Source organism: Syngnathoides biaculeatus, chromosome 4, assembly GCF_019802595.1.
Source record: "Syngnathoides biaculeatus isolate LvHL_M chromosome 4, ASM1980259v1, whole genome shotgun sequence".
NCBI classification, from domain to species: Eukaryota; Metazoa; Chordata; class Actinopteri; order Syngnathiformes; family Syngnathidae; genus Syngnathoides; species Syngnathoides biaculeatus.
In genome coordinates, this window is record NC_084643.1 from 8,757,504 (window position 1) to 8,773,433 (window position 15,930).

General features: G+C 47.9%; 1 protein-coding gene and 1 pseudogene across 4 annotated transcripts in view; both read left to right on the top strand.

The window, feature by feature from the left end:
* LOC133499934 (zinc finger SWIM domain-containing protein 6-like) overlaps positions 1-15,930 on the top strand; it is a 95,913-nt gene that overhangs the window by 3,097 nt on the left and 76,886 nt on the right. For all 4 annotated transcript variants that reach the window (XM_061818378.1, XM_061818379.1, XM_061818380.1 and 1 more), the window contains exon 2: positions 152-1,095. In XM_061818378.1, the coding sequence (XP_061674362.1) occupies positions 657-1,095 (439 nt within the window). In that variant the 5' untranslated portion in view covers positions 152-656. The remainder of the gene's footprint in view (positions 1-151; positions 1,096-15,930) is intronic.
* Positions 7,137-7,256, top strand: LOC133500096 (5S ribosomal RNA; annotated as a pseudogene).

Below are 15,930 nucleotides of genomic sequence, written 5' to 3' on the forward strand. Positions count from 1 at the left end.
ATAGATAGATAGATAGATAGAGATATGAAATAACTTCTGCCCCCACAACTGAACCCCCCCTGCCCTAGAACCGCCACTGCACGTCCACCTCTGTAACTTTGAGCATCCCGTCTGTCTCTCTTTTTTTTTTTGTCTGTGTCTGTTTTAACAGCTACAAATCATCTTTCGGGGAGGAGCGAGCTCTCGAAAAACAAGCATCATGTTGTCACTGCAGCTCCACCGGAGTAGAAAATATGAAAGAGGATAAAAACCAAAACCAAAACAAAACAAAAAAAAAAAAAAACCCGGGTTTTCTCGACCCCCTCCGCCTCCCGACACCGCCTCTGGATTAAGCCCCCGCCTTGAAACTCCCAACAAGAAGGCCAAACTTCAAAAGAGGCCGTCGGAGGGGGGTGGGGGGGGCGGCTTCACAAAGGATTTGCCGACGTTCGGGAATTCCGCCTCCGCTTCCTTTTATAGCAGCAGCCCCCCCGTGGCCACGCCCATCCGCGCACAAAGTCCTCTGTGACGAAGGCCAGACTCCGCCCACATCGCCAAATTAGGCTCGCCTGCCCATGTAGGGCAAACAATCGGCGCGCGAGTGCCCCTTTTTCTCTTCCTCGTCGGGTTTATACGATCGGAGAGGCTCGGCGAGGCAGGTCGGAAGCGGTGCGAACATGGCCGAGCGAGTCCAGCAGCCTCCAGCCAAGCGGCTCTGCTGCCGGCCCGGCTACAACCCGGCGTGTAGGCAGGGGCAGCGGGCTGGAGGAGTTCTGTGTGGCGGCGGCGGCGGCGGTTCGGGCTCCGCGGCGGGGCAGAGCGGAAAGACGCACAACCCGGAGTCGCTGCTCGACATCGCGGCTCGCCGAGTGGCCGAGAAGTGGCCTTTCCAGAGGGTGGAGGAGCGCTTCGAGCGGATCCCGGAGCCCGTCCAGCGCCGGATCGTGTACTGGTCGTTCCCGCGGAGCGAGAAGGAGATCTGCATGTACTCGTCGTTCAACGCCGGGGCCGAGGAGAGTGGAAGTAGCGGGGACAATAACGACGAGACTCAGCTGCCTTTCCTGCGAGGTGTCACCCTGCTGGAGGGCGGCTGGGTGGACAACGTACTGCAAGTCGGTGAGTGCCAATCAACACCAGTGCCAGACTTTTTACCCCCACCGCCACCCCCCTTCTATTCTTGTGTAAACAATGCCGGGTATTTCCACGTAATAGTAGCCCACTTCTCCTTTTCCCGGAGCACCCCCCAACCCCCTCTCCTCTCTCTCTCTCTCTCTCCTCTCTCTCTCTCTCTCTCTTTGGAAGCTTATATAGCACTTTGTTCCTATTTTTCTGCCTTTGCAGCGCTCCCCCCACCGGCACCAACCGATCCGCAGACAAAAGCCCCCCTATATCTTTTCACCGCTGGCTAAATAGACGATATTTAGGAAAGAGGAGGGTGGGAGGGCCGGGGCGATTTAAAGCCACAGTGCTTCTATTTTGGTTGCCAAACAGCCTTCCTCTCTCTCTCTCTCTCTTTCTCTGTGTGTCAATGCCAGGACGTATGTGGTGGCTGCTGCTGGATGCAAATGATTCACCTAGTTTTATGACGAGGGGAGTGGGAAATGTGGGCAAAGCAGCAGCCCCCCCCCCCCCTCCGCCCCCCACCTCCAATCATATTTCACCGAGCGCGTTGGAATCGGAGCTGTCAATTCCACTCCACACCCTTGGAAGCCGTTCAGGATTCTAATCCCATTACCCTCCCCTGGTTCATCTGAATCTGAACGCATCCCGCAAACAAGATTTTATGCATGATCTTCCTCCTCCTCCTCCTCCTCCTCCTCCTCCTTCTTCTTCTTCTTCTTCTTGGCTCGCTGTGCCTCCAAACAGTCTGCATGCGGAGATGGCTGGATGGAGCTCTTGCGGGCTCGGAGAATGTGCAGTGCACAATAGTAGCCATGGAGCAGGCAGGCAGACAGGCGGGTAGCTCTCCTCCTCCTCCTCCTCCTCCACTCCTCCTCTCTTCTCCTTCTCCACTTCTTTCCTCTCCTCTGACGCCGGCCTGTTTACCGCATTCCCCGCGATTGCACCCGTGTCGGGCGCGCACACTTTTCAGACTCCGTTAACGGCAGAATTAAGGATAGTTAAAGGGCAATCATTGGGGGGAAAAAAAAAAATCTCTCTTTGAATGTTCTGAACTCCCGTTTCCGTGCCAGTCTGCGTGGACGTGGAAGCGGAAGACGAAAGACTCGCGCGACTTCGGCTACGGGAAGTGGAGCTGCGTCGACACGGCGGGGCGACTCCGTGCTGTGTTCCGTTCAACGGCGCGCTGCCGTGGAATCACAAGTTCAGAACATCTAAAGACGTGAAAGGAAACAACCAACGGACTTGTTGATCTGTCATTTTCGCAAACAGTCCGTCCAGATTTCCACCCTTCGAGGAGGGCGCCTTCTGAATGTTCTGGACTTCGGTTTCCACGCCTGTTTGTGCGGACGGAACCTCGCTTCCCATAGCCGATGTCGTCCGCCAAGTCCATCCATCCATTTTCTTTGTGCGCTTATCCTCACGAGGGTCGGGGGGAGTGTGGAACCACACTATTAAATCTTGCTTCGAAAACTGACATGAAGTCAGCCGGTCCGCGTCTTTGAAAATGGGTCCGGTCCACTTACTTCACAAAACCTTCTGCTCTTTTAAGCTCTTTAGCTACACACCACATGATCAGACGTTCCAAAACCATGACTGCAACTGTTCATCCATCCATTTTCTGTACCACTTATCCTCACCGGGGTCTCGGGCGTGCTTTTGCCCACCTATCCCAGCTGTATTTGACTAAATCATCCATTCATTTTCTTTGGCTCCTATCCTCATGAGCGGCACGGGGAGCGCCGGAGCCTATCCCGGCTGTCAACGGGAAGGAGACGGTGTACACCCCGAACTGGTCGCCAGCGAGTCGCAGGGCACAGAGAGACAAACAGTCGCAGGGGCAATTTAGAGTGTCCAATTGATGTTGCATGTTTTTGGGATGTGGCACAGAGAAAACCCACGCAAGCACGGGGGAGAACATGCAAACTCCACACAGGCGGGGCCGGGATCGAACCCGGGTCCTCAGAACTGTTGAGGCTGACGCCTTAGCAGCTGAGCACACCGCGCCGCCTCATCCCTCCATTTTTGTATCAGTCGCTTAAAGACGCCACGAACGAACCCGCAATCAATCCGGCAAAATCGGAACCATTTCCTCAACAATCAATTAATAGTGTAATTGGTGACCGTGCCCTTTGTCTGTAATTGTGTGTATATGCGAAGAAGAGGGTGGGCTGCAGGGGCGGGGGGGCCGCGCATGCGTTTGCGTCCCCCGTCCGCACGGGCTGTCAGTCTCATCCGCTCGCAACGGCGGCGAAGGATGACAGGCGAGCACGCAGCAGGAGGACGACGGCGGGCTACGCTGATTGCAATTTTCACTCCCTTCTTTTTATTATTATTATTTTTTTTTTTTATTGCAAGCGGGTGAGGGATGCAGTGTGGTTGGTGGGAGAAAAGAAAGACACGCAGGAGGGGAGGGGGGGGCGGGGGAAATGATAAATAAAAGATGCAATCTACTCCAGGGGACAGGCAGCCACTGGAGGATGAGGGGCTTAAAAGCAGGGCAGCGTGGGGTAGCGAAAAAGAGAGAGGAGGGAGGGATGGATGGAGGGAGGGAGGGAGGGAGGGATGGATGGAGGGCGCTGTCAGCCACATCACACGGCACATGCATTGGCCCATCACACTCGCGCGCGCGCACACACACGCATATATACAGTGGCCTGGAATATAAAAAAAGTGTTTATCCGGATGTGTGTGTGCACTGTCACGTGGACGGGATTCATTGTTGATGATGAAAGACAGTAGCGCCATACAATACATGCCCAGGTTATTGTGTGTGTGTGTGTGGGAGGAGGAGGAGGAGGAGGAGGAGGAGGAGGAGGCTAATATACTTGAATGGATCTGCTGTCGCCGTACTCCTCTCATCCTCCTCCTCCTCCTCCCACAGCCATAAAACTCTCCATATTTGCTCCCCTAAGGCCGACTACCAGCCCCCAGTCTCCTGTGATTATTTATCTTTTTCTCAAAGACATTAATCACACACGTTCCCCCCACCCCACCACCCTCCCCGTCCATCCTTTTAGCGTACATATATCAGCCCCGGCGGAGGCGATTGGACAGAGGGAGAGGAGGGCGGCGGCGGCGGCGGCGGAGGGGAAGGGCAGAAAACGGGGGTGATGTCGGGGGAAGCCCGCAGGAGAAGGGCGGGGTGTCGAAATGGTGATTGCGGGAGGGAAGCAACGGATGGCGGCCGAGCGAGCGAGATGGATGGCGGGCGAGCGAGATGGATGGCGAGCTCGTTTCCCCCCCCCCCCCAACCCCCGTGCGTGCTCATCTTTTCCGAAGCAAGGCCTCGTCAGATAAATATTCATCCGGAAACGTTAGCCGACGGTCCAGCGTGCCGTGCTGGCAGCGATGAATGTGTCAGGTGGGCTACCCGCGCGCTTAAGAGCGTCTCCGTGCACGCTTTGCCGTCTAAAAGCCGGGAAATTTCGGAAACATGGGCTTAGAAAATCCAGAAGACTTAAATGACTAAAATACAAATCATACTTTTTAAAAAATGAATCTAATTTTCCTCTATTGCCACCACAGCTGTTAAGATGAGCCATAATAAGAATGTACTTTTGAGCCTTTGATTGAATGAAATGAGCAAATTCTCACAAGAGCAGCTCTCTGCCACAGCTCACGCCCAGGCACTCACACGATGATGATGATGATGGTGATGATGATCATTTTTGAAGCGATTTGGAATCATCGACTGCACCGTCGCCAAAAAATATATCACAATCTGCAACTCAAGCCTACACAATGGACCTTTCCGATGGCTAGTTTAAGCTCCGCCCCCTTAGCCACGTCCCACAAGCTTTCAAAAATGGCGATTGAACAGAACAGGTTTGAAGTTGATTCTCTATCGCCTATTCCAGATTATATCGGGGTATGTTTATTGCCAAATGCTTCAGACTTGTCCAAGAGAGTTCTACAGAGAGGTCTCAACTATTTCACGCAAGGATATGTGCACGGAATTATGATTTTTGGACGGAGCAGGACGCAACGTCAGAGTTTCAGCGAAATGTTGGCAATCGATGCGAAAAAAAAGTTTGACGCCTCACGAACTTCATATTGATATCGAACAGAATCAAATAGTGGAATCGTACTGCGCATGTAAAGCAGGTTGCTTGTACTTCTCCCTCACTTACCTTTGAAACTTGTATTTATTGATATTGTCCACATTAGGTTAGTCGTTGTATGGCGCACATAAAGTCGATTGTACTTGATCACATCTATGAAACAATTAAAAGATATATTAATAGATAGAGGACGTGGGTGAGCATAAAATGGAATGTCTGGATATTTCAAAAGTGTTTTTGTTGCTTTGGGCACATTTTGATCACAAGCTTCACTTTTCCATCCACAGCTACGTTCTAAATATAGTATATTATTGCTGTAAAACGCAATGCGTGTATACTCTATAAGGTATTGGTATGGCTTGGGTGCCCTCTTTCACTGAACACCCAAATGTGTTTTTATATCACGCTCGAAAGCTTCCGTGTGTTGTGATTGGCTCGCTGCTGCGATTCATATTTTGAATCGCCGTAAAGCCTGCGGCCGTGTGATCACGTAAAAACAGTTGCGGAACCCTTGCGAGAGTTCATTCGGGTTCGGCCTCATCGCTGGTTACTCTCTTCCAAATACGCGAGGAGACGGACACGGTGCACGCATCGCCAACTAATGGTGTGGAGTGCACATGACAAGGTTTTCAAAAGACGTGTCCCGAAAAGCTCCGCCTCTTCGTTGCTTCTGTTCCGCCCGCCAACCACCCCCCCCCACCCCCCCACGTGTAATTTAACCTTAGTGTCTCATCGTGGCCAAAAAGGAAGGCTAGCATTATGACGTCCCCCCGTCCTCTAATTATAGAAGTCTAATCCTTTGGCTTTGGCGAGGCATGACAAAGCATGTTTCCACTTCATTACCCTCCTTCCTGTTTTTAGTCCTTCAGACTGGGTCAAGTTCATCCCCTCTTCTCCCATTCATCTACTGTCCTCCTCCTCTTTCTCCTGCTGCTGACCCCTCGCTCCTGTATTTCTTCTTGGCACCCGACCCCCCCCTTTCCGTCCGTCTCCGGGGCCTTGCGCCTGGAGGTAAAACACAGGCACGTAGACGTGCGTGCACCGCGCCGCCTCCTCCTTTTACTATCCTGTTACCGTAATGTCCCCGAGGAGCGGCAGACATAGTGATGCCTGGCATATGTCGCTCCCCGCAATGTCATTAGGCCGCACGCTGCCTCTCCCCCTTGTTAGGCAAATTCCTCTCATGGAAAAAGACGGGTCGAGCAGCTGCCCCGAATTTGAACGACCCGGCTCTTTGTTGTTGTTGTTGTTGTTGTCGGTAAACTGAGACTAAAATAAAAACAAAACTCGCCCGCGGTGGCTCGCTTGAACCGCGTCGCCTTCCAAATATCGCTCGGCGGCCTTCGTGCCTGTTTGAGTGTGAATGTCATCCTGCTCCGGTTCACCTCATTTCTGCCAGGGTGTGTGCATCTATGTGTGTGTGTCAACTCGTAACTCAGGTTCATTTGTTCACGCTCAGGAGATTCTTAATTAGGGTTCTGTGTCATCTACTCTAGTCTTTTTTTTTTCTATGTATCACGATGTCAGTCAAGTAACAGTCACACAGGTTGTTCCGTCCTGTTATTTTCCCCCACTTTTTTGTATTGGCAGCCACTTGCATTATGAATGTATTTATTTATTTATTTTTTTAAATATACAGTCAAGACAGCTTCTCATATTTTGAATTAATGAGACTTTCTATTGGTGGTTTATGTATTGTATTTAGCTTGTAATAACACAAAAAAAGCAGCCAAGAAGTGACATTTAATGATCTTAGCAAAATGTCTGTCTGTCTGTCTGTCTGTCTGTCTGTCTATCTATCTATCTATCTATCTATCTGTCTATCTGTCTATCTGTCTATCTGTCTATCTGTCTATCTATCTATCTATCTATCTATCTATCTATCTATCTATCTATCTATCTATCTATCTATCTATATCTATCTATCTATCACATTTTGTAAAATTTCGTTATCTACAGCCAGTCTTATTACTAGCTTACGGCCAGGCTAGCCTGAGAACGCCCGATCTCGTCAGATCTCGGAAGCTAAGCGGGGTTTGGCCCCGGTTAGTACTTGGACGGGAGACCGCCCGGGAATACCAGGTGCTGCAAGCGTCTCTCCCCGGCTAAAATGCAGAGGGGTAGCGTCAGGAAGGGCATCCGGCGTAAAACTGTGCCAAATAAATGTGCGTTCATCTGAGATGACACGCTGTGGCCACCCCTAACGGGACAACCCCGAAAGGAAAAGAAGACAGCCAGTCTTATTACTGTCAGAAAATTTAAAAAAAATACCGTACAGAGAGTCCTCGGTCTACGAATGAGATCTGTTCCTACAGTAGCGACTTCACTCGAATTTTGACTTAAGTCGGATTCCACCATTCAAGTCAGAATTTACGTCAAAATACGTTGTATAAATAAACAAATACGTTGAAATAAACAAGATGCTGTACTTAGCACTCCTGCTGAGAGGTGGATGGAGAAGAAGATGAAGGGGAGGCTGTGCTTAGCTATTGCCAAGGAACCTGGTCCTCAATCCTCTCCATCTCCACAAGTATCAAAGAACCTTGTTTTGTCATCATTGTATCCGACATAGAAACAGAAACCTTCACGTGCGCTAAAATACGCGCGTCGTCTTTCATAAATTGTCACCACGGTCGACCGACTGAAGCCTCGGTGGTGTTGGTGTCTCTCCTTTCTCCAATCTTTTTATGATCTTGAGCTTCGTTTCCATGGTAATGGATTTTCTTTTGGCTACAGAAGCATTGCTACAAGGCACAGCTTTCTTCTTTTGGGTGACAATGTCGAAAAAGGAGGGCGAAAAATGCAAACATACTCCCGGCGCACAAACACGGACGAGCATTAGCCAGACAAAATGGCGGACGGGCGGGACGGGCGTTGTAAAGTCGAAACGTCTCAGGTCGAGATCGTCTTAACCCGAGGACTCCTTGTATAGCTATTTTATTAAAAAAAAATTTGAAATCTCAAAAAACAGGGCTCCACAGTGGTTATTTTGTCACCCTCACGGTCAAGAAGTTGCGGATTTCAATGTTGACGAGAATTTTGGACAAAACGTGGAACTTGTTGGCTTTTCTACAGCCGGTTATTCCAAATACTAAATGACGCATTCAATGCAGCTTGGTATTCACGGCCGACGAGCTGGCCCTGTACGGTGGAAAATTTTGCACAACAATAGAGACCTAATTGAAGCTCTTCATCACTTGATGAGAAAAATTCTCCTCTATTGTTGTTGTTTGTTCCAAATGAAGCGTCGGTGGCGACGTGGTTTTTGCCGTTTCCTGTACTATTTTTAAACCGGTCCTGAGCAGTGGAAAACTTTTGAAATACTTTGCCAAAATAATAACAATGATAACCGATTCAAGAGCTGCACCATTCCGATATTATCTTATCTTCTCTAATTTAAAAAACGTCACCATACCCCGGCCACAAAGTAAACACAACAGACCCCCGTTTTCCTCTCATTGCGTGTTCAACGTTTAGTGCGCTAAATGTCAAAGTACCGTAATACCCGGCCTACAGAGCGTACCTGGTTATAAGCCTAACCCAGTACATTTGTAAAGGAAATACCATTTGGTACAAACATAAGCTGCACCTGTGTCGAAGCCGCAAGTGCGCACATTGAAACACGAGATATTTACAAAGAAAGACTGTAGGCAGAGAGTAACACTACTGCCGCTGTGCTAATGCCAACGCCAAAGCCGCGCTAATGCTAACGTTAGCGCCACCGCTGTGCTAAAAAGGCCGGTTAAAAAAAATATACCAGTAAAAATCACTGCGACACGGCAGTAACATGCTAGAGCAGCGCTAACAGGTTTCGGACGGGTAAAATTCACTTCCTCGGCACATATATTCCACTGGTCTCACTCTTCCCTTTTCCGCTCGAGTGCCCGCTTGCAACCGTTAGAAAAAAAAAAAAAAAGAAGCACAAATTAGCCGCATCACCGCATAAACGGCAGGGTTGAAAGCGTGTCAAAAAAGTTGCGGCTTATAGGCCGGAAATTGCGATACTCGTAAATTACTGCTAAAAGATCGAAAACGCACCTGCATCAACATCCAGACTACCTTGTCCAAGATGAGAATTCCCACTCGTGATTGACACCGTCGAAGAGGCTTTCATTTAACGACTGGTTTATTACTGCAAGGCCTCGACATTTCAAACATTTCGTCCACCAAGGTGCAGAATTTATGACGCGCGCGGCGCGCAAATCTTGCACAAGCACGCCGCTCGCCAGATACCGTCTGGCTGAGGGTTTCTTTGTCTTTGTGTGTTTATGTGTGGGCTGTTTTCAAGTGTGGGTGGATCTGGATCTCAGGGTTTCTTCTTCTCCTCCTTCCTCCTCTTTGGTGTCGTTTTCTTCTCTCTTTCTACGCTGGCGATCAAAAATAACCCCACATATATGCGACAAGATGCTGATCAATGTGGGAAACGTCTCTCACGTTCCTCTAAATTAAAGGCTGTTGAGATATTTATTGCATGTCTTTTGAGTCACGTGCACATATGGGAAAAGTCAAAAAGATTTTAAAAAAAAAAGAAGAAGAAGAAGAACCAGCGTATGCAGTGTGAAGTCAGAAATTGCACGTAAACGCCGGAAAGCTGGCACTTGGCTGAAATGGTGTGGAATTAATTGAAGTGGTGAATGTGAGACTGCGGAACGGGAACGCTTTGAGTCAGTCGAGAAATGCGCGAGGAGGCGTTAAATATGGTTTCATTTGTGGATTTTTATTGTGGAATTTGGGGAACGGGAACGGTCACCGACGTGTCTTGAATAGTGAATAATCGCCTCGTCACAATGCCAGAATGCCGACGTTGATGTCATAGCTGCGTAAAATAACTCGCGTGTGATGAAAAGGCTCAAATCACACCGATGTGCTCACACATTCAGGAGCATCTCACTAAATTTGATTATCAGAAAAAAAGTACATTTATTTGAGTACAATCGTTTCCCAAGTGAACGCTCATATATTATATTGATTCACTCATGTAGGAAAATATTTTTTTTGGAAGAGTTACTCCTACTTCTCTTCCTTTTTAAGAAGTCATGTGGATTCTTTCTTTTGTAATGTTGAATGTTGTTGAGAGGGTGAATTCCCGGGTTTTCCTTTCCTGAAAGCTAAAATCTACATCGAAATCACTCACACGAGTCTTTATAATACTTATATTTGTGAAATGAGCTACTGGAACACATTTTCATATTTATATAGCGTCCCCCCCCAAAAAAAAAAAGGGATACACGCTTTAAATAATGAATTAATAAATTATTTTACATGTTTAAAAAAAAATTCAAATTATAATAAACAAGTTCACAATTATTTAAGGTGTGTGTAAATTTTTTTCTCTATCTATCTATCTATCTATCTATCTATCTATCTATCTATCTATCTATCTATCTATCTATCTATCTATCTATCTATCTATCTATATCTATCTATCTATCTATCTATCTATCTATCTATCTATCTATCTATCTATCTATCTATCTATCTATCTATCTATCCCCATGTACAATTACATATTTTACAGGAGTAACCAAGGAAAGTCAGCCACTTTTTGGGGAAAAATATGATGGCTAATTGACCAATTGAGCCAAAGTACCAGGACTATAAATATGCATTATTGATTTATTTTTTTCTGTGTATCCGAGACTTGAATGAGTTGAACAGTTTGAAGTGGGAGCGGTCTAAACCGATCATGTTATGTGGAAAAAACAGAAATCTGTCAAATATTTCTCAGTTTGGATATTTTATTTTGAAACTTCCAGGAATAGGAGTCGCTCCAAGATGTCCTCAATGAGTGGAACATCGCGAAAGAGCAACGATTAGGAAGGAAACTGGTGATTATTCAAAAGATCTCCTGAATTTGGGGAAACGTTGAATACATTTTTAGAATTTTGCTTTCAGAAGAATTTTGAGAATGAGAATTCTTCAAATGTGGAAAGTAGATGAACAATTTGAATTTGGAAAGATGGTTATCTTTTTTTTTTTTGTTCAATTTACTCCAATGTTTTTTTTTTAATTTTTTGGAGGGGTGTCAAATGTTTTGGTATGCGGAAAGTGCGAGCTCTGGCGTCCTTAATTTTGTGAATCTTTTGAAGTTGAAGTGGTTTGAATTATGCGGAATAATAATCAGGAAAGATCTTCGGCGTGACACGCAGTCACCCTCGCGCCGCCTCAAAGGTGATCCGAAATCCCGGCTCGCCGGTCCACTCCGAGCCCATGTGACTCACCCCGGGCTTGCATCGTCATGGAAACATGGCTGAGCCCGGAGCGAGTGTAAACATCTGGCTGAGCGTGAGGGACGGCGAGGGGGCAGCGGCTGCATTCATGTGAGAGACGCTCATCGGGGAAACGGTTCTCGTTCCGGCGCCGAGAACGAAGGTCGCTTTTAGCGTGTTTGCGCTGGGCTTTACAGTACAATGCGCAATTTTTTACTCCATGACTAGCTTGGTTGTTTTGACTTTTTATCATAGCGCAGAGCCGTATGTTGGAAAATGTGAGAAACTGTAAATACAGCCTTTGGTCTCGTCTTGAATAAAGTTTGTCTTATTGGTATTGGGGATTTTTTCTATTTGCTGGCAACCAGTGCAGGGTGTACCCCGCCTCCTGCCCGACGACAGCCGGGATTGGCTCCAGCGGTCCCGCGACCCTCGTGAGGATAAACGGCTCAGAAAATTGATGGATTTCACTGAAATATCAAAATAAACACATTCTGATGTTAGCTTATCTTATTGCTGTGCTTTAGCTTCAGTCCTGTATCACTCCCGCGGCGTCTTCTTCAATAAAGTTTCTCTTTGCTTGGGAAGATGCATCAAATTTGTAACTGGAATATATTGGGGGGGGGGGCGAGATCACATGCTAATTGGTGTTTGTCGTGTGATATGTTTCATCAGAATTGCGCATTCCCCAAGCGCATCCGAGGACCATTTTCTTCGTAACGTTAACTTTTCCAAGCGCACACTATTGACAACCGGCATTGCTCGTGGGAAAATACGGCAAGAGGGGCGTGTCAAGCCAGGGGTTAAGACAACGCGGCTATCCGATTGGCTATTATTGTACGAGTGATTGACATGTCGGAACGGTCCATTGCCGCAGTGGCATTTCGTCTCGTCTCAATCAAAGTTTGTCGCATTGATAGTGAAAAATAAATTGTCGGTAACAATATTAGTGTCGTCGATTTTTGCGTAGTGTCACACACACTCCATAGTGTCCACGTTGCTGTAGCGAGCTTTAATTTCCTCTCGAATAAAGCTCGTGTGATTGGTAGGAAAGATTTTTACAATTTGCTGGCAAAAAAAAAAAAACAACCCGGGTTATACTTGCCTATACTGTGTCATACTAATTGTGTATGGTCATCATGGCATTGCTGCAACAGCTTTGAGCATTATGTGTGTTTATGTGTCTAGAGGAGGGGAAAAAAAAAAACATTTTGTGTGTGCGCGCGGTCTCGAGTGTGGCAATTATTCCCATTATCGTCTTCCAATCTCCTGATTATTTTGGCAACTGGCTTTACAATGCTAATTTGCCACATATTTTTTTCCTTTTGTGTGTGTGTTTGTGTGTGAGTGTCCAACGCGCAATCAAAACAGAATCGCTGCCATATGCGACAAGACAGAAAAAAAAACCAAATCATTTTTGTCTGGAAAAGGATCAAAAAGGAGGAAGCGGGTGATCAAACGTGTCCCTTTCCAGCGGGCCTTTTAGTCCCCTGCACACCAGACGGTCCCATAGCATGTGTGTTGTGTGTCGTACACCCGCCCCCCACCACTCCAAGTGAATCGCCCCTACTTCCAAAAACCCCCACGACCCCCCCCCCTCCCCGCTTCCTCCAAGTTGTGTTTTCCACACCCTGTCATAAGTTCTCTTTTCAGTGGACGTTCGTCCCGCCATCAGCCGAGTCCAAATGCCTCTCTGCCCCGTTTCCAGTCTTTCCAGCTCACTGGTGCCGGCCCCGCACCCCCGCCCCCCACCCCATTCCCATCCCAGCTTCAGACATGGCTGTTTCCTCCTCAAATCGCCAAAGCCAGCCTTTCGTCAGTACCACACTCCACATGTAGCTTTTCAAAATGACCCTTCACACTAACGTATTTTCAATCCGCCATATCACTCGGTGTGTGTGTGTGTGTGTGTGTCCCCTGTTAAAATAAACCAGCTCCTGCGTGAGTTCCTTCCCGGTCTCCCTCCCCCCCCCCCCTCCCCCCCCAACCCTCGCCCTCCCCTTTTCCAGCTCCACTTGTCTCCGCTCCCAGACTGCGGCCGCTCGCCTTTGCGTCAGCTGCGAGACTCTGTCTAGGAATCCACTGGCCCTCCTCTCCTTCCACGCTCCTCCCCGCGAGGAAGGAGCAAGGCAGGCGGGCGGCAGCCGAAAAAGGCCCCACTAAATCCACAGCGACAGCCGCCTATTAAAAGCCATTTTTCCCCCTATTTCGTTTAATGACTTTTTATTGCCACGCCGCCCTTCGATTGGGCAATAATAACAAGGGAATGCAGCCCTCAGCGTTCTCCTATCTGATGCTCACGTATTTATTTCTTTTTTTTTTTGCTTCTCTCTTTTTAATGAATTCCTCTTTGCACCGATGGGCTGCTGAAATAAGCACAAAGCGCTCCGTCTGCTTACTCCGGTGAAATGTTCAAATGTTGGGGATGCTCTACGCTGGCCATTTCGTGTCCGCTGAAACATCTTAAGGCCGAACATAGCCCTCTGTCTTGATCTAACATTTGAACTTTTTGTGGTCCAGCCATCCATTTTCTTAGCCGCTTATCCTCACGAGGGTCGGGAGGAGTGCTGGAGCCTATCCCGGCTGTCAAAGCAATCGCAGGGCACCTGGAGACAAACAGTCGCACTCACGATCACACCCAGGGGGCAATTTAGGGTGTCCGATTAATGTTGCATGTTTTTGGGGTGCGGGAGGAGGCCGGAGTGGCCGGAGAAAAGCCACGCGGGCACGGGGAGAACACAGGCGGGCCTGGGTTTGAATCCGGGACCTCAGAACTGCGAGGCCTACGCTTTACCGGCTGATCCACCGTGCCGCACATTTTGTTGTTCAGCGGGAAAAATCAGTTATTTTTTCTTTTTCATTTTAATATTCGTCATTTTCACCAAGTTCACCGCTGTCGTCTTCTTTTCCGTTTGGCTTGTCCCGTACGGGGTCGCCACATCGTGTCATCTTTTTCCATGTAAGCGTATCTCGTGCATCTTCCTCTCTAACACCCGACTGTCCTCACGTCCTCCCTCACAACATCCATCAACCTTTTCCTCGGTCTTCCTCTCCCTCTTTTGCCTGGCAGCTCCATCCTCAGCACCCATCTGCCAACATACTCCCTCTCTCGCCTCTGGACGTGTCCAAACCATCGAAGTCTGCACTCTCTGACCTTATCTCCAAAACATCCAACTTTGGCTGTCCCTCTAATCAGCTCATTTCTAACCGAGCGAGAACCTCAACATCTTCATTTCTTCTCCCTCCAGTTCTACTTCCTGTTGTTTCTTCAGCGCCACCGTCTCCAATCTGTCCGTCATGGCCGGCCTCACCGCTGTTTTGTAAACTTTGCCCTCCATCTTAGCGGAGACTCTTCTGTCACATAACACACCAGACACCTTCCACCATCTGTTCCACGATGCTTGGACCTGTTTCTTTCGTTTCGTTTCCCAAGTTCACCGTACAATACATAAAAACAGAAAAAAACCCATCGCAAAACAAACTCAAAATGCCAAAGAAAGCGCAACAACATGCATTGGTGCTCCCTGCTTATGAGCATAGTAATAATTAGGTCATCGTTAATAGTTGATTTTGCGATCTGGTGATTTCGCGAATGATCTGAACTCTGTGACCCGGGCCGGTGTTTTAACCTTTTCGAGGATTTGATTCAATCTGAAAGAGTTTACTGTCCAAATAATTACGACAAGTGCCATTTATTTTGAGTCTAAACACTATAATGTCAAAGCCGAACGGTATTCAGAGTTGGACGCGCAGATTTGCATCAGATCCTGATAAGCGGCACGCGGCGTTTACGTTTTGAATGCCGCAGCGGGTGGGATCATATTTGCGTTTAAAATGCGCCACGTGCACAAATCGTACACAGTACACGTACACAAAAATTGACAATACGTTCATATAAAATTCGCACACGTACATTCGTTTCTAATAGTAAAGTACAACAAACAAAGCAAAAACACAAAAGAAAAGAAATTCATGTATCATACGTAAAAGAATCTTATCTAATTCTTCAATAATTCAATAATTTGTAATTAAAGACAACAGAGGCTGCCTATGCCGGTTGATCTGTTTCCAAGCCAGAAGCCAAACTGCTTTTTCCTGAGCCCAAAGGTGACAAACAATCATTTTTCACCCGCACGTGTGTTTACAAAATTGCTGTATATTTTTGCGTAACGAGCGGGAAATTACCCACCGCTGTCCCACAATAATATCCCCGAAGCTAACGCGGGAGACAGTTGGCCACTGTCGATGTTTATCCTAGCGCAAAGCGCTAACCGAGACTGTTTACGCCGAGGCCAATACTAAAAGGTGAGGCATGTAAATGATAAGCGGGTGGATGACTTTCCCGTCCGTCTTCATTCCCTCGCTATCTCCTTTCTGTTTCTGCACGCACGTACACGCTTCTTTTCTTTTTCTTTTTTCTTTTTTTTTCAAGGCGCACTCGGCTCGGCGGTGCCGGGGCGCCACCGCCTCGGCGCCTCGGAATAAACAAAACGCCAGCGATGAGGGCTTACCTGCCGCTGACCCCTGTCGCGCAAGCGCAGAAGACGGGCGGCGTTCCT